Source organism: Zalophus californianus, chromosome 4, assembly GCF_009762305.2.
Source record: "Zalophus californianus isolate mZalCal1 chromosome 4, mZalCal1.pri.v2, whole genome shotgun sequence".
In the NCBI taxonomy this organism is placed as follows: Eukaryota; Metazoa; Chordata; class Mammalia; order Carnivora; family Otariidae; genus Zalophus; species Zalophus californianus.
Window position 1 is genome coordinate 30,764,866 of NC_045598.1, and position 27,770 is coordinate 30,792,635.

Genomic DNA, 27,770 nt, shown 5'->3' on the forward strand with positions numbered 1-27,770 from the left:
TGGCTCAGAGGGCTCTTTTCTAGAAACCTGACTCGGATCCTGACATCCTCCATTGCTATGCACTACAGGGAGCTACCCTCAACACTCCGACACCGGGCCCGGGTTCACCCACACTCAAGAGTGTGCCCTGCAGCTCTCAGTCTCCTCTGCCACCTCGCCTTGGCCTGCCCAGCTCCAGCCACAGCGGCCCCTTGCTGTAGCTCAGATCCACCCATCCTGTGCCCACCTTCGGCCTCTCCCTCCCCACTGCCTACCATGAAGGAGGCTCTCCCCCAGCTACCTGGGGAATGAACGAAGGTGTGAATCCTCTTCCTACAGAGGAGGACACTGAGGGTTAGAAGGTAAATATCCTGCCAAGGTCACTGGGTTAGAGTGCTGCCGAGCTGGGATTCAAACCCAGGCCTCCCTCTCTGATCTGAGTCTGAGGGTGTAACCATCTCCCCTCAGCCCTGCCCAGTATGGAAACACCCCACATACACAGCTGCTCTTGGGGAGGGACAACGCGGACTCCCTCTTAGTGACTGAAATGTTGGTTCTGCAAAAGGAGAGGAGGGAGACCACCATGGTAGGGGGCCTCCCGCTATGGGAACCTCGCCCTCTGCACCCCACTGAGCCCCCAAAGTGGGTAGGGGGTTATTGCTCCAGCCCCTGGGCTGACAGAGGCCAGGCCTCCAGGGCCAAATGAGGGGACTGTCGCTGGCTCTGTGCCAGCAGCGTGGAGGAGCCCCCAGGAGAAGGCCTGCTGCGCAACCCTGAGCCTTACCGTCTTCAGTCTCTACATAGAGGCGGAGCCCCAGGTCCTTGTTCCGGCTCAACAACCAGCGGTCACTGGCCGTTGTCACGTCCAGCACCAGCCAGCCCTCGTCCCCAGCTCGGAGCGTCTGAAGATCCAAAAAGAACAAGTCAGACTCCCTGTGGACACGAAAAAACAATTAACTGAGGGCCGGCACAGCTGCCTTTGTTTCCAGTGCCCGCCTGGGGGAGCACGTGTGGGGCACCTACCCCGCCTGGCTCGGCCTGGGCGCCCCGTGTGCCTTCTCTCACTGTATCTACTGTACAAAGGTGTTACTGTGCCCAGTACAGATGTGGAAACTGAGTCCTGGGAACTCAGTGACCCGCCCAAGGTCCCACAGCCAGGACAGCAGGGCAGGGAGGCAGAACCGATGCTGGGCCTCTCCCCGCAGTGACACAAGGCCTCGGTCAAGTATCCTTCTGCCTCTGAGGGTGTGCTCCCCAGGGAGCTCCCCTTCTGTCCTCTGGGAAGTGTCCCCTCCCCGGCCAGGCTTCCTCGGGGGGGCGGGGTGCAGGGTAGGCACCTGTTGGACTGCTCCCTGACCACCTGGAACATGCTGACGTGCAGGGTCCTGTTGAGCAGATGGGCGCTGGCCAGCTTGTAAATCCGGAACTCAGCGGCCGTGACCGCCTCGCCCTCCGGGATCTGGGCCAGGTCGAAGCTGAACTCCTTCCAGTGGGGCTCCTGGTGGCCCAGGGTGCGGTCACGCTCCACTACAAGACAGAGTGGGGCCGCCGGTCACTAATGCTCTGGGCAGAACCAGGGGGGAGCTGGGGGCCAAGGCAGCCTGGGTGGGGACGGCTCCATCCTCTGCAAAGGGGCTTGCTCCCAGGCTCTGCCTCCTGGGTGCTGAGAGGGTGCGGCAGGGCCGTGTGCTGAGGTGTCCGGCACAGGGCCCGGCACACTGTGGTGTCAGCAAGAGCAGCCTCCGCTTCTGGCCCCCAAGCCCCAAACCCAGCCTGCCCCACCCATCCCCTGCTGGCTCTGGGACCCAAGGATGAGGCAGAGGGCAGGTCCCTCCTCTGGGAAGATTGACATCAGACCCAAGGCAGAAACGGGCCACGGGGGTGGGCAGGGACAGAACCGAGTACAGTCTGAGGCCAGGGCTGTCCAGAGTCTGCCAATGTGTCTGCTCAGGATCCTGGGGGAGAGGAAGCGTTTGCAGCTGACACTGGGGCTGGGCCTCGAGGGGTGAGAGTGGATGTGCCCCCATATCAAGGGAGGACACTGCAGAAGAAGGGCCAGCGTGAACAAAGGTCTAGGGTTGAGGGACAGATGGCACAGGCAGGGGAAACAACAGCCATAAAGACAGCAAAAGGTGAAAGGATGGCAGGTCCTGTTTGGGGACAAAGTGGAGGAGGAAGGAGGTCAGAGGGAGACTTGGAAAGGAATAAGAGGGAGCAAGGTAGCAGTGACAGCACCTGGTCACACCTGGTCAGGTCCCAGGGAAGCTGGACGATCCCATGATGGGGTGCGATCTGAGCAGGCTTCCCAGGGGAGGTGCCACCTGAACTGGCCTTGAAGGATGGGAAACTGTCCTCTGGGGGGTGGGGGGGAGAAGGTGGCAGGGAAGCCATTCTAGGCAGAGGGGACCTCGGAGGCACAGGTGTGCAGTGCAGGGGCATCCACAGATCACCGCTGTGGGGGACTGGGGGGGAGTCTGGCTGTGGTCTGACTCTGGAGAGCGGAATTCTGGCCTAGGAGCGCGGGCTGTGCCTCTGGCCAGTGGGGTTCAGGGTTCTGGGCAGCAGGGGCGCGATGTGGTTTTGGGGGGGTGGAGGATAGGCGCGGAGGGGAAGATGATGCACAGGCTGGAGGGGGAGCTGAGGCAGGCCGGTGGCCGGGCCGGTCTGTCTGGGCAGGAGGCTGGGGTGGCGAATCAATCCCACATTTCCCCCGCTGCCCGGAAACGCCCAGGACAGTATATTTAGTACCGTCTCACTTTAGCCTCCTGTCACTTTCAAACGCCGCAAATCTGTGTTTCCGGAAAGCAGGGGCGGGAGCCGCCCAGCACCTTCCCCAAAACCCAACACTGAGATTTTAATTACATGTTTGTGAGTCTTTTTAAAAACTCTCTCTGGCTACTGGGCTCAGTGACCACAAGTCACCAGGCTGGTGGCGGAGGCGGATGTGGGGAGCGCTTCCTGTCCTCGCAGTGGGGACCGGGTCCAGCGAGGAACAGGCAAACAGCTGGGCTGGGCGGGGCCGGTGGACACACGCGCTGACAGGAGGAGGTGGGCTTTTCCTCCCCAGACCGCCGAGGAGAAATAGAACGTCCATGCGCTGACCAGGTGCTGGACACGCAGCGCATGCGCAGCCGGGAGCCAGGCTGCTTGGGAGGCAGTGTCGCGGGTGGGAGCCGTGTCCTCCCGCGCACGCGCAGAGAGCATGGGGGGGGGGGCTCTGGACCCGCACCCAGGGATACGTGCCATGAATACTGACACGCACGTCCCCCTCCTCCCCACAGACACACTCCCACTCCCACACGCACAGCTTTGGTGACAATTTCTGTGGATTCAGGGGCCGCACAGACCACCTCTGTTCCGTGGCCGTGTAAGAATCCCGGATGTGCAGGACGCCATAGGTCTAGGCTGGTGGCTGTGACAGGGTTTGGCCCAGAGCATGAAGAAGAGTGGCTCAGAGCACAGAACACGGATCCGCACACACGGATCTGCTCCCAAGGCTGTGGGGCTGACGGGCCGGTAGTGGGGCCGCGGGCAATCTCTGTCTGCAGGTCTGCCGCTGATTTCCTGTCGGATCTGGGGGCCGAGGGAACAACCCACGAACCCGCCATCTCCACGGGAGGACCACGCTCTGCGGCCTCCCTCCCTTGCTGACCTGGGGGGCCCACGTGCGTGGGGTCAGGAGAGCCCTGTGCACCTGAACTGACCCCGGGTCCAAGCTTAGCCCCTGTGGGTTTGTGAACTCGATGAGCCACCCAGTAGAGCTCAGCACAGGAAACTACCCATCCTGCTGTTCCAGGCAAGCACTAGAAAGTGAGACACTGTTAGGAAAGTGATGCTTTTCATCAGAAATTAGTGATATTTCCTACAGTGTGGAACTGAGTAAAGAAAGCTCCTTCATCTGAGAGTCAGTTTCGGGAGGATGGGAAGAGGTAACCTAAAGATTTGCCCTCTTTTCAGTGGTTGTTGCTCTGAGTTAGGAGAAAGACGTTCTAAAAGTTGATGTTCTGGGAAAGTATTTTCTGGCACCTCTATGTCCTCCTTGTTAACCAAGTGAAGGCCAAGCCTACTTCAGTCAAAGAGGCAGTTCAGGGCAGCACAGGGAGCTGTGGCAGTGGTCAGGCCAGACTCTGCACCAACCAGGTATGTACTTACCCTCGGCCTCATCTCCTTCTGGGGAGTAAGGGTGCGGTCCAGCCTTCCTCACAGGGCCATGGAAGGGCTTTGTAAACAGCCAGGCAATGGACTGGGAGGAGTAGCCATTCAACATGAGTTCTGGAGGAGCCTGACTTGCAATCTCCCTACATTGTGCCAAGATGTGATACCCTCAGAAGACCATGTCAGAAATTTCAAAGCCATGGGGAGATTTGGAATGATCTTTTTCTAAATAAATGTATTACTTTGCTCATTTAATTTTCATTAGTTTATCAAGTTCAATTTATAAACAAATATATTAAGTTCTTACTATATATGAGACTGTTCTGATGGAGTTTATGGTCTAATGGAGGAGACACAATATGAACACCACCACCAACAAAACAAGAAAGACAGGGGATGCCATTTACACTGAGAGTGGAATATGGAGGGTTAGGGGCTGAAAAGTAATAGGGGAGAGGGTACTTTATAGGGTGCTCAGTATGGCCTTTGAGAAATAGGTGGGAGCAGACAAGAACATTCTCCCAAATCGCTGGTAGGAATGTGTTGGAGAGGAATTTGGCAATATCCTTTTGCAGTACCCTGGCAAAATTACATATGAATTTAGTCTTCAACACAACAACCCCAAAGATACACTGGCAAAATATGAAGGGCCCCACACAAAGTATTCACTGGGCATAGGTAACAGACAAGGCTACACCTGGCTTAATAGGCACTTCTAAATGTTTATTTTCTACATAATTATAAAAGCTGCCAAAAACGATCAAACACTGAACCACCTTCTGTCTGGGGAAGAAGCAAACAAATTTACTTTCTGAATCACCATAATGTGGCTTCCGGAACAAGAAGAACACTCTCACCCCTCGAGGCCCAGCCCCAGTGTCAGGGGCTAAAGTGAGACGGTACTAAATAAACAATCATGAATCACCAACGTGTGCTAATGGGACTCTCAGCCTTCTCCTCCAGTCCGATAAACCAACCTCCAGATCCCATGTTTGGGAAAGGCCCGCTGTGGGGAGGTGGTGGCCTCCACCCTCCGTGACCACCATCCACATTCTACCTTTCTGTCTCTGAGGCCCTGCACCACTCACAGGCTAAATCTCCAGATGCCACACCCTGAGTCCACCAGTCCTACACCAACAAAAGCTTTGGCTATTTTTGTGCCCTGGACAAAATTTAGAATCACTCAGAAGACCTAAATCTGTCTTGTTTCTGACCAAAAGTAAGCCACCCAGAGTGGCTGTTAAGAGAATAGAATCTTCTGTCTGCCCTCAAACTCTTTCCCAGACCCATAGGGCCCCCAGGAGGAGCCCAAGCTCTGGTTCCAGTTCCCCCCGAGCTGGCCAGGCCCAACCTCATGGCCTCCTGGGCCTTTTGGCTGCAAACGCCTCTCCCCTCCCCCGGAGGCCCTCCCTCTCCTGAGTTGCCCCCATGCCACCATATCTAAAGGCTACTTTCCTCTTAGTCCAGCTCTTACCTGCTGGCCTCTCCCTTCTCCTGTCCCAGGGGGTCCCCATCTCTGGTTCGTGTGCCCTTCTGGATGGTGAGCAACTGAGGGCAGGACCGCACCATGAGGGGTGGAAGCAGGAGGCTCTCAGTGGACTGTCGTTGAGCTCCTTTTTGTTCTGGGCGCCCAGAGAGGGGATGTGTCTGCACGTTCTTCCCAAGCTCCCCAGGACAGTGGGGCAGCCTGCTGGTCTGGGAATGGCTTCCACAGCACAGCGGGTCTCCACTAGAAGCCCTCACATTTTCACTTTGCTGTGGGACTGGCCCCCTTTCACGGCCAGGCTGCTGAGGTGGAGGGCAGGCTCCCCAGCATCCCAGAGGCAGAGGCACTGGTCCCATCTCGCTAGTCCTGCTAGTGACAAGGATGAGGGGCCCCCTTCAGACCTAAAGCAAGACCCAGGTCTCCGTGGCTGGTGCGTGCCCAGGGAGGAACTGCAAAAACAATCACCTACCAATTCTGCATCTGAAGGGCTTCTTCCTCCCACCCAGAAATCTCAGTGCTGCCCAGAGGAGGCCAAGGCTTCATTTCTAAGGTATTTTTAGTCAGTTTTCATTACTGACTTTTTTCAAGAGCTGCTTCCATAAATGGCTCTGCACTCATGATTGCCGGCCCAGGCCTCAGATGGCTTTAGACCCCAAATTAAAAGGGAACACCCGCACACTCCACCACATCAAGTCGGTCAAGGCCAAAAATAGATCCAAGGAGATTGAGCAAGGATATGATTCCCCAGTGCAAATCCGGGGAAAGAACTGAACGGTGGGAGTTTTCCAGAAAGATGTGGTCACAGTGACACATCCCTCTCTCCCACGGGGAATGGGTTCCCATGAGGAGGTGGATTGGGTGTACCTCCCTGTCCTGGGCCTCAGCACTGGAGGAGCCCCCATCAGTGGGCAGGGGTGGGCACATTCTTTGGTCAGAGCACAAAGGCCTTCAGGGCAAACCTGAATAGATGGGGAAACTGAGGCTCAGAGGGGCAAAGACTTATCAGGGGTCACGTGTCAGGTTAGGGCCCTTTCAGTGGACCTTCAGACTTGATGATGTGACATGAGTGGCCCTAGATTCCCTCTAGGTGGTGATATTGGGATGGGGGGGTCACCTGTTAATGAGGTTCTCCTATCAATGCCCCCCCCCTTCAGAATGCCTGCTGAAGCCACCTTCCTCCAGGCAGGGCCCTGGGAGGACTGGAGGTCCCAGGGAAGCCTCCAGGGAGATGCCTACCCATGGTGGGCCTCCACAAAGACAGGGAGGGCAGGCCCTGCTCTGGCCCGGCTGACCAGGCCCAGGCCTCCGCCCCTGCTCTCAGCCCCTGCCTCCCCGCTGTGTTCCTCCTCCCTTCACTTTGCTGGTCTGCCCTGTGCACCTGCCACACAGGGCCTGGGGTGCTCAGTGGGAGGTGGGATGCCATGAAGAGTCAGATGGGGCCCCTGTTCGCAGGTTGTTCACGGTTTCTCGGGGAGCAGGAGAAAGAGGGGCAAGCCATGGCTCTGAATGAGGCAGGCAGAAGGTGACTCAAATCCTAAGAGAAATACATAGGATGGGGGATGAGGGCTCTAATCATGGAGGGTGCCATGGGGAGAAGGGGTCAGAGAACACTTTTCTAGAAAATATATTTGAGAGTGGTGGGAGAATTTTGACAAGCAGAAATGGAAGAGAGTATTTGAGGCAAAGGTACAGGGGTGGGAAATAATGGGCCAGCTCCCATTTTTTAAGCACCGAACTGTGTCAGGCATCATACTAGGCATGTTACATATGCCATTTATTAATGCTTACCTAACTCTATTAGTCATCTATTGCTATTTGTAACACAGTAACCCCAATGTAGCAGCTTAGAACAAGAAACATTTATTATTTCACATATTTCTGAGGCTCACAAATCTAGGCACTCAGCGGGGTGGGTATGGCTCAGGGTCCCTCATGAGGTGAGAGTCAAGTTGCTGGCTGGGATGAACAAATCTACTTCTAAGCTCAATTATGTGGCTGTTGGTGGCAGGCTTCTGTTCCTCACTATGTCGGCCCCTCCCTGGGATAGCTCATGGCATTCACAGCATGACTTCCCCCAGAATCAGCAGTCTGGCAGGAGTGTGGAGAGTGGCGGGGTGTAGGACCCAAGATGGAAGCTGTAGTCTTTTATAACCTAATCTCAGAAGTGACATACCATCACTACTGTCATGTTCTATTGGTCACACAGAACAGCACTGGCACAGTGTGGAAGGGACCTACACAAGGGCATGAATACCAGGAGGCAGGGTCACTGAGAACCAGGCCGGAGGACACAACAACTCAGTGGAGGAGGCCTTATTCACCCCATTCTATAGATGAAAACACGGATGATCAGGGAAGGTAACTGATTTCCATGAGTTCACAGGAGCACCCAAGGTGGGATGAGAGTCTAGGTATGTCTGACTCCAAAGTGTGTATTTTCCCCTCATTCACAGCCTCACCACGCTGGGGACATGTCAAGGGAACACCGTGTGGTTCAGCTGGACTCGAACACTGGACATGGAGTACGAGACTCGAGGAACTTGAATGCCGGCATGAAGGGACACACAGAAGGAATCAGAGCAGGGAAAGTGTCTTGAGTGGACTTTCACTTGAGGCACCGGAGTTCCAACGCACGCCGAGAGCTTTATCACCTTCGTGCCTCCCCTCCGCCTAAACATCTCCTCTCACCTCCTTCTGACCAAATTCTACCCTTCTTCAAGGTCCAGCATGAATACTACCTCCTGCCAAGGCTTCTCAGTCCTCCATCCAGGAGCCCCTTCCTCCTCTTCTTCTGGCCTTGTCTGTCTCCCACAAAATGAGAGGAAGACCCCGTCTGTCTTCTGCTATAGTGAACCACCCTCCTCCTGTTTGTCAAGTGGGTGAGTGGCCATTCCTCCTGTTTTGCTATAATTTACACTGAGTTCTCAGAGTTGGGCCTATCTTTCCCACTATAACGAGCAGAACTTGGGCTGGGGCTGTACTTTGGAATAGGCCCCGAGATAACCAGGAAGGGGAACAGCACACAGTGGGTTCCTAGTAGTGTTTGTTAAGGAATGGCCACAGACCCAGCAATCCACCTTTCTCCATACCCAGGTCTTGTGGTCTTCGGCTTCCCCAGAACCCCTACTGTATCCAGAGCCCTTGGCTGCTTAGAATAAAAGGCCGCCGCTCAGGGCACAGAGCCAGCAGCTGAAGGAAATTACCAGGTTTTACTTCTGGTCTTGTTACTAACTAGCTGGCCTTGTTACTAACTAGCTGGCCTTGGGCTAAAAACAGACAAAACTAACATTTATGGAGTATTTACCAGGCACTGCTTTAGCAGTCATTTAGTACAGCAATCCTATGAGACAGGAACTATTATCTCTCCCATTTTACAGATGAGGAAACCAAGGCACAGAGCATTACATAATTTACACAAAAATCATATAAACAGTATCTGAGGTCAGGTTTCCTGAGCAAGTCTCTGAGTCCGGAGGTTTGGTGGGGACTTCTCTCTGTAGGGAATGGAGGGAGCGGGGCCGAGTGCAGCTGAACAGTGCTGCACCCCACAAAGGCCTCAGCCCACTCCGCCTGCAGGGGGAGCTCTGGGGCCGGGGGCCGTTCAGAGCTGTCCCTCCTTGAGACGAGAGGGCTGGACGTTTATACCCCCATAAACCAGTTGTTAAATGTGGGGTGCTGCCAAGGAGTGTGGCTAACCTGGCAGAAGCAGCTCCTGTGCACTAGCTGATGGGCACCCAGAGAAGGGCTCGGCGGTCAGCAGCCCACCCTCCAGGCGGCTCACTCCTGAAGAGAAGACGTGGGGAACACCATAGCAGCCACTACAAACAGCAAGCGGCAGAATGGAGATCTGAACCCAGGCAGCCTGATCCTGAAACGGTACTCCTTCCCACTCAGCCGCAGGGCCCGAAGTCGGTGGTCAGGCTGGGCCGGGAGGGTGCGGATCAACATGGCAGGCCCTTCCCACGTAAGGCTGGCCGCTCTTACTGAGCACTGCCAGGCATCTGCTAAGTGTTTAAATGCCTTAACCTATTTAAGTGTTGCACTACGACACAGGTACATTATCCCGATGTTAAAGGTGAGGAAACTGAGCTGTGGGGACTCTTAGTAACCTGTTCGACATCTCACAGCTCTCGAGTGGCAGCCCAGGATTGAAACCCGGTGTGTCCTCCTCCAAAGTGACCCACCACTCTGGCCTCCCAGCTGCAGGGCCGAGCCTCCTCACTGCTGTGATCCACTTTTCACATCTGCCCCTGTGAATCTGGGGACCCAGGAACGGGGCTGGTCACTTATACTCCCTGAGACTCCATTTCCTCCCCTGCTGGCTGGGGGTGGTAGTAGTCATTTGCCCCTGAAGGGTAAGAAAACACTGAGGAGATGGATGTGGGGAAGGAGGCAGTTATCAGGGATTCACAGGGGACACCATCCTGGTGGACCGACAGGGTTTTAGAGAAAGGGGAACCACCTTCAACTCTTGGAAAGAGAAACCTTTGAAAACCAACAAAATGCAAAAGTGACCTGTGAAATGAAAGACAATACTTGCAAACCACGTATCTGATAAGGAGCTAATATCCAAAATAGATAAGGAACTCATACAACTCAATAGCAAAAAAAAAAAAAAAAAAAATCCAATTTAAAAATGGGCAGAGAGGGGCGCCTGGGTGGCTCAGTCAGTTAAGCAACTGCCTTTGGCTCAGGTCATGATCCCAGAGTCAGGGGATGGAGCCCCACGTACGGCTCCCTACTTGGTGGGGAGCCTGCTTCTCCCTTGCCCTCTGCCTGCCACTCCCCCTGCTTGTGCTCTCTCTCTCTCTCGCTCTCTGTCAAATAAATAAATTTTTTAAAAATAGGCAGAGGAACTTAACAGACATTCTTCCAAAGAAGACATACAAATGGCCAACAGACAGATGAAAAGGTGCTCAACATCACTCATCATCAGAGACATGCAAATCAAATCCACAATAAGCTATACCTCACACCTGTTAGAATGGCTATCATCAAGAAGACAAGAGATAACAAGTGTTGGTGAGGATGCGGAGAAAAGGGAACACTTATCCACTGTTGGTAAGAATGTAAATTGGTACTGCCACTGTGGAAATCATTATAGAGGTTCCTTGAAAAACTGGAAACTATGATCCAGCAAGCATACTTCTGAGAATAGATCCAAAGGAGATAAAAATAGGATCCCGAAGAGATCTCTGCACTCCCATGTTCACTGCACATTATTCACAACAGCCACAATATGGAAACAACCTAAGTGTCCATCAACAGATACATGGACAAAAAAGATGCGGTATGTACATATGATGGAGTATTATTCAGTCATGAAAAAGAAGGCAACTGTGTCATTTGTGACAACACAGGCTGGACTTTGAGGGCATTATGCAAAGTGAAATAAGCCAGACAGAGAACGACAAATACTGCATGGTGAAATCACGCTATGCTAAGTGAAATCTTAAAAAAAAAAAAAAAAAGTCAGAATCATAGAGATAGAGAGTAGAAAAGTAGGTGCCATAGGTGCCAGGGGCTGGGGGGTGGGGGATATAGCAAGAGATTGGTAAAAGGGTACAAACTTTCAGCTATAAGAAGAATAAGGTCTGAGGACCTAATGTAAAATATAAGGACTAGAGTTGATAACACAGTAGTGCATAATTGAAATCTGAGGTGATGGATGTGGTAATTAACTAGCTGGGGAGAATCCTGTAACAATGCCTATATGTATCAGGTCACCACATAGTACACTGTAGATATCTAATAATTTTATATGTCAATTATACATCAATAAAGCTAAATTAATTTTTAGTAAGAGATGCCACCTTTGGGCATATGGTCACATTAATAGATTTTAAGATGGACAAAGGATTTACTGTTAAATGAAAAATGAAGTAGCAAGACAGTGGGCATTTATGTCCCATTTTGCAAAAAAAATATTATAAGGTCGCCTGGGTGGCTCAGTTGTTAACCTTCGGTTCAGGTCGTGATCCCAGGGTCCTGGGATCGAGCCCTGCATCGGGCTCCCTGCTCTGCTTCTCCTTCTCCCACTCTCCCTGCTTGTGTTCCCTCTCTTGCTGTGTCTCTCTATGTCAAATAAATAAATAAAATATTTTTAAAAAATAACAATAATAATAAAATATTAGTATCTGTATTGATAAAATGTCAGGGCTGGCTGGGGAAACTACACCAAAGGATTAAAATGCTGGTTTTTTCTGAAATGGAGAGAGGATTACAAGGGGCTTCCATATTATGTTTCTGAACATATGGTCTGATTTTCTATAATGAAATTCTACAATGAATCTATATGGTATGAATCTTTTACAATGAACATTCATGAGTTCTATAAAATCCCCAAATAAAGATATTTTTAAAATGAGATTCTCAGTTTACAACATACAGTCAAGACAGTCCAATTCAGCAACACTTAATGCACCTAATGATGGGCCAGGCCCCCACCTGGGTGGAGAGGCAGCTTCTATATAGAAGACCAGAGGAGACAGGGAGCAGACCTGCTGGGTGGCCTTGGGAAAATCACCGAACTACTCTGAGCTTCACTCTCCTCTTTTCAAAACATAGATGTGACCATAACTGTGATGCAGATGAAGGCACAGACCTGGAGGTTCTGGGCACGTGATCCTCACCTGGAACCATCTCACATGGTCCCTGAACAGTCCCGCTGGGTGGGTACCCTGAGTGCCTCCACTTTACAGAGGAAGAAACTGTGGCTCCTGGAGGTGGCCTGGAAGGCCCAGATCACACTCACAGCAGGCGGCAGCATCAAGATGCAGATTCTGTCTGAGTCCCAGGTCAGAACCCCCCACCCAGGTCCGCTCTGCCCTCCCCTTGTCCTTCCACTCCTGGCTTCCAGATAGGGGGTGTCACCGTCTAGACCACTCGACAACCATCTCTGTGGCTTATCCATTTACTATTTGCTCCCCCCAGAAGGCTGGTTCCACGAGGAGGGACTTGGTTAGGCTCACTGGCACATCCCAGTGACTAGAACTGTGCCTGGCACGGAGCGGCTACCACACGACTATTTGTTGAGCGAATTCATGAAAAATGAAAGAATTCCTGAGTAGAGAACCAAAGAGGGAAACCTGGGTGGCTCAGTCCGTTGAGCGTCTGCCTTCGGCTCAGGTCATGATCCCAGGGTCCTGGGATGGAGCCCTTCAGCTCCTTGCTCAGCGGGGAGGCTGCTTCTCCCTCTGCCGGCTCTGCCGGCTGCTCTCCCTGCTTGTGCTCGCTCACTCTCTCTGACAAATAAATTCTTTAAAAACAAATTTTTTTTAAATAGAGAAAAAAAAAAGAATGAAAGAAAGGGACCCTGGGGTCATGGAGACCAAGCATTGCCCCTTCAAGGTCACAGGGCTGAGGAGGACGTGCACCAGGTCCCTCATTTCCACTAAGCCCTGCCGCTCCCCAGTCCAACACCTCAGCTCAACAGCCCCGTCCTCGGCTGCCCGAGGCTCGGGAGTAAGTCTGGTCAGAGAAGGGTCGGGACAACAGTGAAGACGGCTCTGTGCATTTCTGGCTAGACCTCTGCCTGCAGGGCTGTTTGTGCCTCCGTTTCTCAACCGGGAACACAGCACCTGCTGTCCCTCTGACTCAAGGTGGAGAAGGACCAGGAGGAACATGCAGAGCTGGCCATTCCTGCCTCATTCCTCCCTCACCACCGGCTGGACCGGCCCGAGGTGCCCGAGGTACAGCCAGTCAGACCCACGCTCCAGCCCAGGGCAGGGGGTGGTGCTGTGAGGAGCTGTCCCCAACACAGGGCCACGGGGTCAGGGCTGGGAGGCCCCTCATTTTCTGATACGTCACTGTGAACTGGACGAGAAAACAGAGGCCCAGGGAGGGAAGGGAGGTGACTCGGGACAGGAAGGAATCCGTGGCGGGTCCAGGCGGTATAAGAACGTGAGTGTTGCCTCCCAGCTCAGGGCTCTCCTCTCCCTGAGCACAGGAACACCCAGGACGGACCGCGTCTGCTCCACATGGGTACCGGCCCCCATTCTCGTGTCCTGACCAAGGGGAGCCAAGAGTGTACAGTCTGAGACTGACAGGCCAGGCAGGGGTCCCAGCTCTGACCACAGCCCTGGCCTCCGTACAGAGACACCGTCAGCCATGACACGGGCTTCCTTAAGCATCTGCTTGGGCACAGAGGCCTGACCCACAGGCCGGAGACCTGTGACAGGCCCGTGGGCTCTGGGTCCCACAGGCTGCCGTGGGTGGTCAGGGACCTAGCAGGTACCAGGTCTGGCTTCTCGGGAGCCAGATGGGGCCAGTAGGAGAGGTGGAGCTGGAGACACAGGTACCGGAGCTGGGGCGTGGGCGCGGATAGCGCAGCAACTCTACCATTAGACTCGTGGTGGTTCAAGGGCCTGGGCCTCCAAACAAGCAAAGAATCCTGCTAGGTGCCTAACCCGAAGGGGTTCGACCCGCCCCCACAGCCTAGGTAATTACCAGTTAAAACCACTCAAACTGAAAGAGTTCTACTAGTGCAATTAGCACATCAGAATAAAGAAGGCCCTTCTGACAGCTGGCTGGGCCCGCCCACAGACAGGGCTTCCGCTGAACAAAGATCTGCTTGTTAAGCCCACAGCGTCCGAGGCCTTAGATCTTAATGAAACACGCACAGACAGCGTGGGAAGAAGCTGGCATCTGGAATCCACAGGCCCTGGATGACGTCATGGATGTGCTGTGTGGCCCTGGGCTGGCCATTTAACCTCTCTGAGCCCATGTAAAGGGGGGCTGGTAAAAGAGCTCACACGTTCGTTACTAGATGGATGAAACAAAGACTCTCTAGGCTATAGAACTTCAAGTGCTAGTTTTTATTCTAAAAACAGATATAGGGACGCCTGGGTGGCTCAGTTGGTTAAGCGGCTGCCTTCGGCTCAGGTCATGATCCCCGGGTCCTAGGATCGAGTCCCACATCGGGCTCCCTGCTCAGCGGGGAGCCTGCTTCTCCCTCTGCCTGCTGTTTGCCCCGCTTGTGCTCACTCTCTCTCTCTGACAAATAAATAAAATCTTTTTAAAAAATTAAAAATAAATAAATAATAGAAATTGATATAGACACCTTTTGGTTTGCTTTTAAAATCTGTTTCTGGGTTGTACATAAGAAGTGTGGGACATTCCCAACACACCCAGCCAAGGCTGGGCAGCAGCTGGGAGGGACTGGGGTCAGCAGGGACCAGGCCAGGTGCACCTACAAGAAGGCTGACTTTCTGCTCCTCCCATCTATCAACCAATGACACAATAACCTTGACGATGTATTGATCTCTACGAGCCCCATTTTACAAGGAAGGATCTGTGACTCCAAGACGGCAAGGGACTTGTCTAAGGTCACACAGCAGAGGCAGGAGAGAAATCAGACTTGTCTGAGCTAAGGGTGCTGCTGGATTCACAATAGCTCCTACCAAGGCTGTGCATGCCTTGACCAAGGTGATACTGGGGAAGCAGGACATTGGCTGGGCAGTGACTCACTCTAATGGATGTTGCCCTTAGGGACATTCTCAGGATGACTGTGTCCACAACCCCCCTTGGTTCTGAGCCCCAGGTCAGCTTGTCCTGAGGACAGGGCTCTAGCCTCAGTTCCACACGTGGTCTCTTTTGTCCTGAGTCTCCACCCTGCCCTTAACCTGGAAGGTGGCATTCAGAACCCACTGACCAAGTCCTGTGCCTGGGACCTGGCTCTCAGCAGAGGTTAACAGCCACTTCCTGCTGCTCACACCCCACCTCAGCCACCCACCAGCTCTGGGGTGTGGGGGACAGAGGTCTCCTTGGCTGTCCACTCTGCCTGCCCTAGTAGAGGAAGCAAATGGCTGAAAACCCCACAAAACCTGCTGCTGCTCCATCCCCTGGGTTTCTCTGCCTAAACCCCTCTGGAAGCTCTCTCCACCCTGAAAGCCTGCCCTCCTGACAGTAGCAATACCGCCTCCTTGAGGACTGGATGTAGGGCCAAACAACCTGAGCCTGTCCTGTTGGGCTAGGGAGAGGCTGTGCTATCCTGGGCATGACATTGCCTCTCTGAGCTTCACCGTCCTCATCTGGGAGATGGGGATGAGTATCATTTCTGTTCCCAGGGTTGTGCGGAGGGGTAAGACTGTAGGTGAAGGGATGCTGGTGGCCTTGGCAAAGGTCCTGTCTCCACCTCAGCCTGAGCTGCAGTCCTTGAATCCCCAGATCCAGTCTGGTGTCTGCTCCAGCCCAGACCCCTGGCCCTCACTGGCCACAGACAGAAAGCAAAGCAGATAGGGGACGTTCACGACTGTAGATTAAAGAGCATTTAGTAATGGGAAAGACATCTTTGAGTACTCTAACCACAAATGGCTCCACGACTTGGAGAAAAAAATTCCGCAGAAAGGAAAGGCTGGGCTTTGTGTGGAAGAACGACGAGGGTCCAAGGGGCCTACTGGGTCCTTCCACCGGTCTGGACGCTCACTGCATGCCAGCCACGTCCCAGGTGCTAGGCCCAGGGTGACAAGATCAGGGACTGCCCCACTGAGCTCAGAGTGTACTCCTGCCCCGCCCGCTGCCCTGACAGCCACACCCTCACCTACAGGAGCTGGGGCTCTGGCCAGGGAACAGGCAGCTGTGCACTCACGACACCTGGGTTCTCAGCTCCGGTCACTTTGATGATGTGACCGGGGCTTTCCACACTGAACTTTGTCCTTCTCTCCAGTACCGCCCTTATCACTGTGACAGCATCCCGGCCTGTTTACTCATCTGTCTCCCCAGGACCAGACGGTCTTCCTGGCACTGCCCGGTCCACCCGACATGAGATGATGATTCCTACCCTTGGGTGTGTTCGGGAGCGGGACGAATGCGCACATCCCTGCGACTCACATTCGCGCCTCTGCCCCTGCCGGTCCCCCAACCCACGAGGCCCACAGTCCTTGGACTTGGTGGCCCTGAGCCCCACACTTCCCACCCTCTGTGGGGGCGTGGCCACGACCAGGGGGCACCTGTTCGCGGCAGCGGCGCACACAGGCCAAGTTGGTGCACCGGCCCCTGTCGCCCGTGCTGGGTCCCGGGGCCCCGTCCGCACCCGCGCGTCCACGCGGAGGCCGCACGGTCACCGGGGCCCCGGACGCCCACCCGGCGGCCGCACTCACCCATGTTGACGAAGCTCATGACCAGGTCGGCGCGGCCCGGGGGCCGCTCCGGGGGGCCGCCGTCCTCGTCGTCGTCGTCGGCCATGGCGTGGTACAGGTCCAGCATGAAGAGCGGCGCCGACGCGGGCAGCCGGGCGGCGGCGGGCGGCGCGCGGGGGCGGGGCCGGGGCCGCCCGGGCAGCCCCAGCACCGCCAGGATCTCGCGCTGCATGTCGCGGCGCTCGCGCGGGCCCAGGCGGCGGGCCGGGCAGCCGGCCGGGGGGCGCGGGCCGGGGCCGCCGCCGCTCAGCGCGCACAGGGCCAGGCCCACGAGCCACAGCGGTCCGGGACGCGCGGCCATGGCGGGCCGGGCGGGCGCTCAGCGGGCGCGCATCTGCTCCGCGGCCGAGCCGGGGCCGGGGCCGGGGCCGCCCCGACGGCGAGCGGCGGGCGAGGCTCGGGGTCGGCGGCTCGGGCGGGCTCGCCGGGGCCGCGGCGCTGTCTCGGCGCGCCTCCCGCGCCGCACCTGCTGGGCTCCCGGCGGCGTCGACAAGGCCTCCGCCGCCTCACGGTAGGAGCTCCTTCGGGGAGCGGGGACAGGAAGCCAATCTGTCTGTGGCCGCCGTGCCGTCAGGCCGCTGCTGCCGAGGCCGGCTCAGAGGCAGGGGCGGCGGGCAAGCTCCCGTCGGCGTCTCCTCAGTGGGACCAGCCGTCTGCGCCGCGCGCCCCGCCTCCGCCGCCCGTGGGGCCCGCGCGCCGCCGTCGGGCCCCGCCCCCTCCGGCTTCGACCAATGGGGGCGCGGGGCGGGGCCAAGGCCGCGGAACCCACGCCGCGGGAAGGGGCTGGGGATCTCGGTTGATGTCGCGGGTGCTGGCGACCCGGAGATGTGAGCCGCTTTTGGGAGCTGGACGGGTCGGGTGAGGGGTCCCCCGTCCAGCCGTCGGAACTTCGGGGCCGTGCTGGGCTCCTCTCCAAGCCACTGGGGGCGTCGTCGGGCGAGCGAGGGGCCTCGGCCTGGGGACCCCAGGGTAGCGGCGCTGTCCGGGGAAATCGGGGAGCTGCACTCCCGCGGGGCGCGTCCTCGAACCCTCTCGCCCGGGCGGGGATCTGGAGTCTCCGTCCCGCCTGCGGAGCGACCCGGCGGCAGTCCCGCCTGGTGCGCATTGTGTCGCTCCGGAACCTGAAAAGCCTCAGTAGGGTCTAGAGGTAGGGGGGCACCGCAGGTGCCAGTCGCGCCCGGGGAGTGGGACGCGTTCCCCTGCCAGCCGCCGCCTCCTCAGTTCCTCCCTGGCCACCCGGCGCCTTCCCCGCTGTCTCCTTGCACGCGCTGTTGGGGTCTTCTCCTTCCCCGACACCTGCTCAGTCTTTGCTCCCGGGCGCCCACACACCTGGCTCCCGTGTGCTCCCGGCCCGCGCCCCAGGCGGGCTCCCCACACTCCGCGATGTTCCCGTGACCGCATCGTCACCGCAAGCTCTCGCTGTGAGCCCTGCGGCCCCCGGTGCTGATCCCGCCGCGCACGGGAGACGCGCACCCGCCTCCAGCCGGGCCAAGGAGCTCTGCGGCCCTTCCGGAGCGCCCGGGAAGCTCCCTTTGTGCATCTTAATTGTCAGGAACCCCAAGGGCTTGCAAGAGAAGGCTCTGCACGGAAACCCCTCCATTGACTCAGCCCCCTTCCGCACACTCTGCTCTTCCTGGGCGCCCTCTCGCTGCATTTATTCATTTATGGCTCAGGCGCTGCGCTGGGAGGAAGTGACACCTAGACTGAGCTCGGAAGGCTGGAAGGAATGGGCCTGGGATGACAGGAAAGGTCAGTGGGAGAAGAGCGTGCCAGGCAGAGGAAACTGCTGGTGTCGTGCGACTCCAGGGAGCGTAGTGCAGGTACCACTCCGCACTTAGCGTGTGCCATGTGTGCCCTGCATCACCGCTTTAATGCTCGCACATATAGGGCAGACGCCATTTCAACCCCTTCTTTTAACAGACGAGGAAACTGAGGCACGCAGAGGTTAAGGGACTTCCCCTGTCGCACAACAGTGGAGCTAGGCTCGGGCAGGTGAGCTGTTCAGTGGAACCTGGAGAGCTTGGGGGGCAATGGCCCGGGTGAAGGTGAGGCTGAGGGCCTGGCAAAAGATGGACCCAAAGGACCTTGCAGGAAGACTAGATGAGGGCCCTGGACAACAGATGATAACGTTATGGGGCCCCAGTGTGGATTCACTATTAAACTTCAAAATAAATTAAGAAGTCCACCAAAATTAAGAATTCTCCATGATCACTTCAAACTTTTTAAAAAGTATCAAAATTGGAGTGCTTAGCTGGCTCAGTTGGTAGAGTGTAGGACTCTTGATCTCAGCTCGTGAGTTTCAAAAAAAGTCTTTTAGGGGCACCTGGGTTGGTCAGTTGTTAAGTGTCTGCCTTTGGCTCAGTTCCTGATCCCAGGGTCCTGGGATCGAGCCCCGCATCGGGCTCCCTGCTCCGTGGGAAGCCTGCTTCTCCCTCTCCCACTCCCCCTGCTTGTGTCCCCTCTCTCGCTGTGTCTCTCTCTGTCAAATAAATAAAATCTTTAAAAAAAATCTTTTAAAAATAATCAGAACTTTGGGGTGCCTGGGTGGCTCAGTTGGTTAAGTGTCTGCCTTTGGCTCAGGTCGTGATCCCAGGGTCCTGGGATCTATCCAGGAGTCAGGCTCCTTGCTCAGTGGGAGAGTCGGCTTCTCCCCTTCCCTCTGCCTCTACCCCCATTCATGCTCGCTCTCTCGCTCGCTCTCAAGTAAATAAATCCTTAAAACAAACAAAAAATATCAGAACTTTTATATCAAATTTTAAATCTAAACAGTCACTTGTTGGGGCACCTGGCTGGCTCAGTCGGTAGAGCATGCGACTCTTAATCTTAGGGTCCTGAGTCCAAGCCCCATATTGGGTGTGGAGCCTACTGTACATAAAATAATAAACAAAGAAACAATCATTTGTTGGTGTCTTAGGCCCATGCTTAGTCTGCCTTTTACCCAACGGGTGAATTTCTACACTGTTTATAAGCCCCTTAAAGATGTTGCAGCTTAGCCACTGAAAATGCCTGAGACAGAGTCTGCTGCAGGGGCGAATACAGACTGGAGGGACGAAGATTAGAGTCAGGGCCCACAGTTGGGAGGCAGGTACAGTAATGAGGGCGGGTGGACAATGACCATGATCCTTTTTGGTGACAGGGTGGAGGGTGGACGAGAAAGCAGTCGAGGAGGCTGCATCCCCCAGGCTTGGTGACTGCATAGAGAGGCAGGGGCAGAGTCAAGGGGGCATCCCCGTGTCAGGCTTGTTCAGGGCCTCAGTCTCCTGTCCTCTTCACTGTCCTTCTCTGGGCATCCCTCTGTACTCCCCTTGGAGTCCACATCAACATCATCTGGAGCCTCAGGTCCTGCCTGTAATCCTCAGGTTGTGTATTGTACAACACTGGGCTTCCAGCTAGACTGTAAGCAGCCCAGTGCGGGCTGATTCTTAGAGCAGAAATCATTGATCTCCATTTAGGGTGAGCAGAGATAGCTGTGTTCTTTAAACAAGGGGCCTCACATTCCCATAAACCTAAACATCAGGTTTTAGCCATTCCAAAGGGTGTCAGCCCACAACTCAGTTCAACAGCAACCACCATGGGCCGCTCCATCCTCTGCCCTGAGCCAGGAATGAAGCCGACCAGTCCCTGCCCCCTCGTGGCCTGGACCCCCAACAGGGGTGATAGTCAAGCGAACAGTCTGTACAGAAGGCAGAACCGAAGCTGGGCTCCGAAACCGAGGGCTGGCAAAGCGCCTTCCCTTCTGGAAGGGCAGAGGACAAGGAGCTGGGACGTGGGGGTGGGGATGTGAGTGGAGTCCTAGAACTCAGGAACTGGAAGGGAACTGAGGTGGGGAAGGTCTCTTGGAGAAAGTAGTGTCAAACAAGGGCTTTCCCCAGCCACCTGGTGCGCTGTGACCTTGGGCAGTTTCTGAACCTCTCAGGCTGTTGCTCACCTGTGAATGGGGTCACGACGGTGGGGTTGTAGATTGAGTACTTAGCACAGTGACTGGCCTATGGCAAGTAGTCAGTAAATGTTAGCTGTTGTTATTATTAAAATATTATTGTTACACTATTCAAAGTACTAAAAAAATAACTTGCTTATTGTAGAAACTTTTGAAAATATAGAGAGGTAAAAAGGAGAACAAAAATCATCCAAACCCATATTCCCGAGAGAAATACTGGTTAATATGTGGTATGTCTTTTTCTCATATACATCTGTATATTTTTAGTACAAAAAAAACCATAATCATGCTTGCTTTATTGATTTCATAATTTATTGCAATATTTCACCATGCTATTATTTATTTCACATATAGTATTTTATTGGTTTCATGATTTTTTATGACTATCCTAATGTATTTAACCAGTCCTATGTTATTGAATAATACATTTCTTTTTTAATATTACATGCAATGCTGTTATGAACAATCTTGTTCATCACCCTCCATGATGATTTCCTTAGGATAAGTTTGTAGAGATAGAATATTTGGATCAAAGGGCATACTTGGTTTATAAGGTTTTTGCTACATATTGTCTGTTACCCAAATCGTATGAGGGTGCCCATCTTCTTCCACCCTTGCCAAAACCAGGTATTATTGTTAAACACATGAATCAATATATCTCTGCTGATCTGACAAGTAAATACACCTCTCTGCTGTTGTAATTTGCACATCGGGGGATTACTAACTGCTCTGTTCTTGAAACACTCTCCTCCCTTGGCTTCCAGGACACCTGCTCTCCTGTTTCTTTCCTTCCTCAATTACTCCTTCCTGCCCATTCTTAAACACTGATGTTCCCCTGCTTCTGTCCACAGTCCAGTTCTCCCTCTTGGACTTTGAACCTGGTGATGATGAGCTCACCCACCTGAGACTCCATTGCTGTTACACGGTCATGCCTAACTCCAAATGTATCCCCTGCACAGACCCTCTCCTAAAACCAGGAGTTATATCCAAAAGGGATTAGACATGGATGAAGCCCGAAACCTGGGAGCCAATGTGTGTTCCTCCCTCCAAAGGCAGTTCAGGCTGTTGATTCTACCTTCTGATGCTTCCTGAATCCCCTGAGCCTTTCCATGCCCTTCTCCTATGCGGTTCTGGAGGGTCTTCCGCACCCTGCAGGGCTCTAACAGGCTTCCTTTCAACTGGTCTCCTGTTTCTCATTCCCTATCCCTCCCACACTCCTCATTCCCCAGGATGAATTTCTAAATGAAAATGGGATATCTGTAAATGGCTCAAAATCCTCCCATGGCCTTTCGTTTCTTACAGCAGGATTATCCAAACTGAGGTTGGTGAGGGGGTTCCTACAAAAAGGACTTTGGTAAAGGCTGCACACTACATTTCTCCCTTCCCCTGGGTAGGCTTCCTGTAACGGGCAGTAAGCTCTGGGAAGTCCTGCAGTGAAGAAACTACTTAGCTTTAATTCATTGTCTTCCAAATGCACTTGGCCACATTTGGGGGCTGGGGGGTTGAAGGCCACATCTTGGGGACCGGGAGGGCACAATGTGATCATGTGATCAAGTGCCCAGCACTCAGTGGTCTGGCCTCCATCACTGGGTCCCTGGTGGTGTTTCCTTTTTATAGTCTTATCTAGTCACCAGTGGCGTACATTTGCTGCAGTCATGTGGGACTACCTGTGGTCCCTTCACCTGTCCTGTTGCAGACATTTCTGCTCACCTGCTCCTGTGCCGTCAAATAAATAAATAAAATCTTAAAAAAAAAAAAAGCAGAACAGTTTTCCATAAGAAAGATACTACAGGAATGGAGATTATTCAATGTTCTGCCAACACATTTAACCTCTGCATTTTGTGATCTGAGGACCTGTTTAATCCTATCACAAGATCCTCTCCTGAGCTCCTATGTCGTGGCTGTGTCAGACACAGAGGCTGCCAAGGGCTAAGTGCACTATCCTGCCTCATTAAATGACTGCTAAGGGGCCCAGAGTGTGCCTCCCTCACCTTTCTGGCTGGCTGCATCTAGGAGGCTGGGAAAAGCCAGCTCATCATGTTCCCAAGGTATGCTTACATGCCAAGAACAAACAAACATAATGACACAGTTCCTGTCTTTGTGGGGAATCTCCAGCCAGTGGGTCAGCTCACCTCCTATTAATGGACTAAATGCTCCAATTATAAGTCAAAGATTGTCAGATGACTTAAGGGAGAAGAAAAAAAAAAGCAAAAGAGCAAAGGACAAGCTGTCTCTAGGAGATGCACTGTAAATATAACATACAGGTTGAAAGTAAATGGATGGAAAAACAACATATTATGCAAATAAAAGAGAAGGCTCGAGTAGCTTATTAATATCAGGAAAACTAGTCTCAAGATAAAGAATATTGGGGTGCCTGGCTGGCGACTCTTTTTTTTTTTAAGATTTTATTTATTTATTTGACAGAGACATAGCGAGAGAGGGAACACAAGCAGGGGGAGTTGGAGAGGGAGAAGCAGGCTTCCCGCGGAGCAGGGAGCCCGATGTGAGGCTTGATCCCAGGACCCTGGGATCAGGACCTGAGCCCAAGGCAGACACTTAATGACTGAGCCACCCAGGTGCCCCCTGGCTGGCGACTCTTGATCTCAGTGTTGTGAGTTCAAGCCCCATGTTCAGTGTAGCGATTAAAGAAAAATAAAATCTTAGAAAAAAAGATAAAGAGGGCGCCTGGGTGGCTCAGTCGGTTAAGGGTCTGCCTTTGGCTCAGGTCATGATCCTGGGGCCCTGGGATTGAGTCCCGCATTGGGCACCCCGCTCTGCGGGGAGCCTGCTTCTCCCTCTGCCTGTCGCTCCCCCTGTTTTTTCTCTCTCTCTCTCTGCCAAATAGGTGAATAAAATCTTAAAAAAAAAAAGATAAATAATATTAGCAGAGATAGTGCCCCCACATCAGAATCCATCCTGCTGAAACAGGAGGACATTATGCAGCTCACAATGACAGGCTCAGGCTACCCTAAATACTGCTGTGGATGGTTCAAAGTGCTTAAAAAGTTCTCACATTTATTTGGGGAGTCAGTGAAAATGGGTATGTTTGAACTTTCCCCCTGAAATTAAACCCATCTGTGACCCAAATGAAGGATGTGACCCAATGGAGGAAAGGACTGGGATTGGGTGGGGGTGGGGTGGGGGAAACCTCTCAAGGTGAAATTTACACATTGCCAAATCTGAATCAAAGCAATTTGGGTACATTCATCGTGACTGATGCAGAATCTCAGCAATACACACAGAGCGAGGCAAGGTCTCTCCGACGAACAGAGACACGGGCTCACGTAGACTTCCCTTCTCCCCTGGATGAGGAGCATGCGCAGGAGGCCTGCAGAGGCAGAGAACCCAGTGGCTCTGCCTCCCTGCGGCGCAGCTCCCGCCCCTCACCTTATGGGCGTCCATGAGGTTCATGACGAGGTCGAGGACCACGGGCTGGTCCTCGGCCAGCTGCGGCTCCACCTTGTACAGCCAGTCGACCAAGGCCTGCAAAGCATCCATGAACTGGCCCGAAAACAGCAGGGCCTCCTCCAACTTGTGCTGCCTGAGAAAAGCACACAAACCTCACCGTTTTTAGAGATCCCTTTTCTTTGGCTGGCTCAGTCCTGACTGCTGAATGAATACTGCTTGAACTCTAGAGAGAGAGGGCCCTCCATGCTGGGCTGGTTTGAAATAGAGTAAAAAGTTGGGCGCCTGGGTGGCTCAGTGGGTTAAGCAGCTGCCTTCCGCTCAGGTCATGATCTCGGGGTCCTGGGATGGAGTCCCACGTGGGGCTTTTCCCTGCTCAGCGGGGAGCCTGCTTCTCCCTCTCCCTCTGCCTGCCTTTCTGCCCCCGCTTGTGCTCTCTCTGTCAAATAAATAAATAAAATCTTAAAAAAAAAGAAAAGAAAAGAAATAGAGTAAAAAGTCATCAAGATGACACCCAAAGCACAGGCAACAAAAGAAAAAATAGATCAATTGCACTTTTGGACTTCATCAAAATTTAAAACTTTTGTGCATCAAAGGACACTATCGATAGAGCAAGAAGACCATGGATAGGGGCTCCTGAGTGGCTCAGTCGTTGGGTGTCTGCCTTTGGCTCGGGTCATGATCCCAGGGTCCTGGGTTGGAGTCCCACTTTGGGCTCCCCGCTCCACGGGAAGCCTGCTTCTCCCTCTCCCACTCCCCCCTCTCCCACTCCCCCTGCTTGTGTTCCCTCTCTCGTTGTGTCTCTGTCTGTCAAATAAATAAATAAAATCTTAAAAAAAAAGACCACGTATAGAATGGGAGAAAATATTTGCAAATCATATATCCAACAATATCCAGAATATATAAAGAACTTTTACATCTCAACAACAATAAAACAGACAACCCATTTAGAAACGGGCAAAGGACTTAAATATTTACCCGAAGAAGATATAGAGATGACCAATAAGCACATGAAAAGATGTTCAGGGGTGCCTGGCTGGCTCAGCTGGTGGAGTGTGCAACTCTTGATCACAGGGTCGTCAGTTCAAGCCCCATGTTGGGTGCAGTGCTTACTTTAAAAAATAAATAAAATAAAATGGGTCTTAAAAAAATTTCAATATTCCTAATCGTTGGGAAAATGCAAATCAAAGCCACAATGAGATACTTTACATCCATTAGGATGTTTATTATTAAAAAAAAACAAAACAAAAGCAAAACCCAAAGATAACCATTATAAAACAAACAAAACAAAACGGAAAATCACCAGTGTTGGTGAGGATGTGGAGAAATTGGAGCCCAGGTGTGCTGCCAGTGGGAATATAAGTGGGCAGCTGCTGTGGCACAGTATGGTGGTTCCTCAAAGAGCTAAACACAATTTCCGTAACATCCAGCTGTTCCACTATTGGTCATATACGCCAAAGAATTGAAGGCAGGGAGGTGAATAGATATTTGTATGCCGATGTCCACAGCAGTATTATTCACAATAGCCTAGAGATGGAAACAATCCAAATATCCATCAACAGATGAATGGATAAACAAAATGTGGAATATACATACAATGGAATATTATTCAGTTTAAAAAGGAAGGAAACTCTGACACATGCTACAACATGGATGAACCTGGAGAATATTTATGCTACCTGAAAGAAGCCAGACAAAGAAGGACAAAGATTGTATGATTCCACTTAAATGAGATACCTGGTGTAGTTAAATTCAGAGACAGAAAGTAGAAGGGTGGTTCTGAGGGGCCTGGGGGCAGAGGGAGGGATGAAGAGTTATTTTTTTAATAGGCACAGAGTTTCATTTTGGGATGGTGAGAAAGTTCGGGAGATGGATGGTAGTGATGATTGCACAACAGTGTGAACATACTTAATGCCACTGAACTATATGCCTAAAAATCATTAAAATGGTAATTTTAATGTTATATATATATAACATTAAATATATATATATTTATATATATATTTGTATATATATAACATTAAATATATATATATACTTTTTTTTTTTTAGAGAGAGATTGAGAGCACAAGCAGGGGGAGAAGCAGGCTCCCCGCAGAGCAGGGAGCCTGATGCGGGACTCAATCCCAGGACCCTGGGATCGTGACCTGAGCCGAAGGCAGCCACTTAACCAACTGAGCCACCCAGGGGTCCCAATGTTATATATATATTTACCACAATTTAAAAAGTGACCGAAAGTAATATCTAGACATTTTTACCCAAACCACACTCTGCAAGCAGAGTGCAAGGGGCAGGGACAGAGTACCTCTGGCATCTTACAGTCCAAGGACTAGGTCCACAGACACACGCTAATGACAGAACGCCTGTCCTGATCATACTCTCCCACAGTAGAGGGTAGTGGTTGAGGCCAAGGAAGCAGTTTAGAACACAGGCTCTGGAATCCGACAGGCGATCCTATCAAAGTTCCACACCAGCCGTGTGACACTTAACCTCTCAACCTCTGACTTCTTGTGGGCAGGATGGGATCATGAATGTACCCACCGAGAGCGCTGTGGTCATGACCTGACAGCTGCCCCTCATTCACCCCAGATCCCCAGCTCTGGACCCTCGCCCTCACTTCCTCTTCTGTAGAACAGGCCTCAGAGACACCTGCTTCCCTTGGTTGCCAGGCGACCTGCTATTCATAATGAAATAGGAACAACAACAGTCATAGAGCCACCTCACCTCTTGAGAACTTCCTCTGGGTGAAGTGCTTTGCATGAATCCTCACAACAGTCCTGTGAGGGAGGCGCTCTCCCCACGTTCCAAGGAACTCGGGAATGACTCCGTGATGATGAGCCTTGCTCAGGAAAAGGCAGCTGTATCCCTTCTGTGTGCCGCCATGGGTGTCTGTGGAGTTCCCAGCTGGGGTCAGAGCCCCGGCCACCGTCCGGAATCCAGGCCACCGTGTCTCCCCCCGGGTGCTGAGGGTCACCTGAGTCTAGGGCAGGGGTCCAAGCTGCTGGGAGGCTGGAGTCTTGGGCTCTGGTGCCACTTCTGCTCCTGATCGGCTCTGCCCCCCTCCCCCCTGGGTGCGTCCCTATCCTTCCCTGGCCTCAGTTTATCCCATTGTAAAGTGAGAAACAGAGGGCAGATCCCTTGATCACCAAGGTCTCTGACCACAAAGGAAGGCTAAGGGAAGTTCAGGAAAACATGGAGCCTGTGTCTGAATTCCTGGCTTCTCTCTGCCCCCTGGTGGACGCCAGCAGCCTAGCGCCCAGGGGAAAAACTTGCTCTGTGACCTCTTCCAAGGAGCCCAGCCCTGGGAGCCCCAGTCCCCATCTGTTAAATGGGGATAATAAGAGCACCTACCTCTTTGGACTGCTGAGAGGCTGCAAAGACATAATACATGAGAAGTGCTTGGGCAGAGGCGCGTACAGCCTAGTCAATCAACAGAAGCCAGATCCTACAATTGAGATGGCAAGTCCTGTCATCGATGAAGAACAGAATGCCTACAAGCTTATGACTTGTTTGTTATTGGAAACTGAAGTTGTTTACTTAAGCTGTAGGTGAACTCACTGTGATAATTAACCCACCTCTGGATATTATTTTACATATATTTTATTATATACATTTATATATTTTTTATACTTTTTACTTTTATATTTTATCAAATTTTTTTCAAAACACC

At 52.9% G+C, this 27,770-nt stretch overlaps 1 protein-coding gene across 1 annotated transcript in view; it reads right to left on the minus strand.

Annotated features, from left to right (window-relative positions):
• BMP8B (bone morphogenetic protein 8b) overlaps nt 1-17,059 on the minus strand; it is a 29,837-nt gene extending 12,778 nt beyond the window's left edge. Inside the window, exons 1-3 of the mRNA XM_027607586.1 lie at nt 16,720-17,059; nt 1,317-1,506; nt 764-912 (exon numbers count right to left, since the gene is read on the minus strand). Coding sequence (XP_027463387.1) covers nt 764-912; nt 1,317-1,506; nt 16,720-17,059 — 679 coding nt within the window. The remainder of the gene's footprint in view (nt 1-763; nt 913-1,316; nt 1,507-16,719) is intronic.
• Between the last annotated feature and the right edge of the window lie 10,711 nt (nt 17,060-27,770).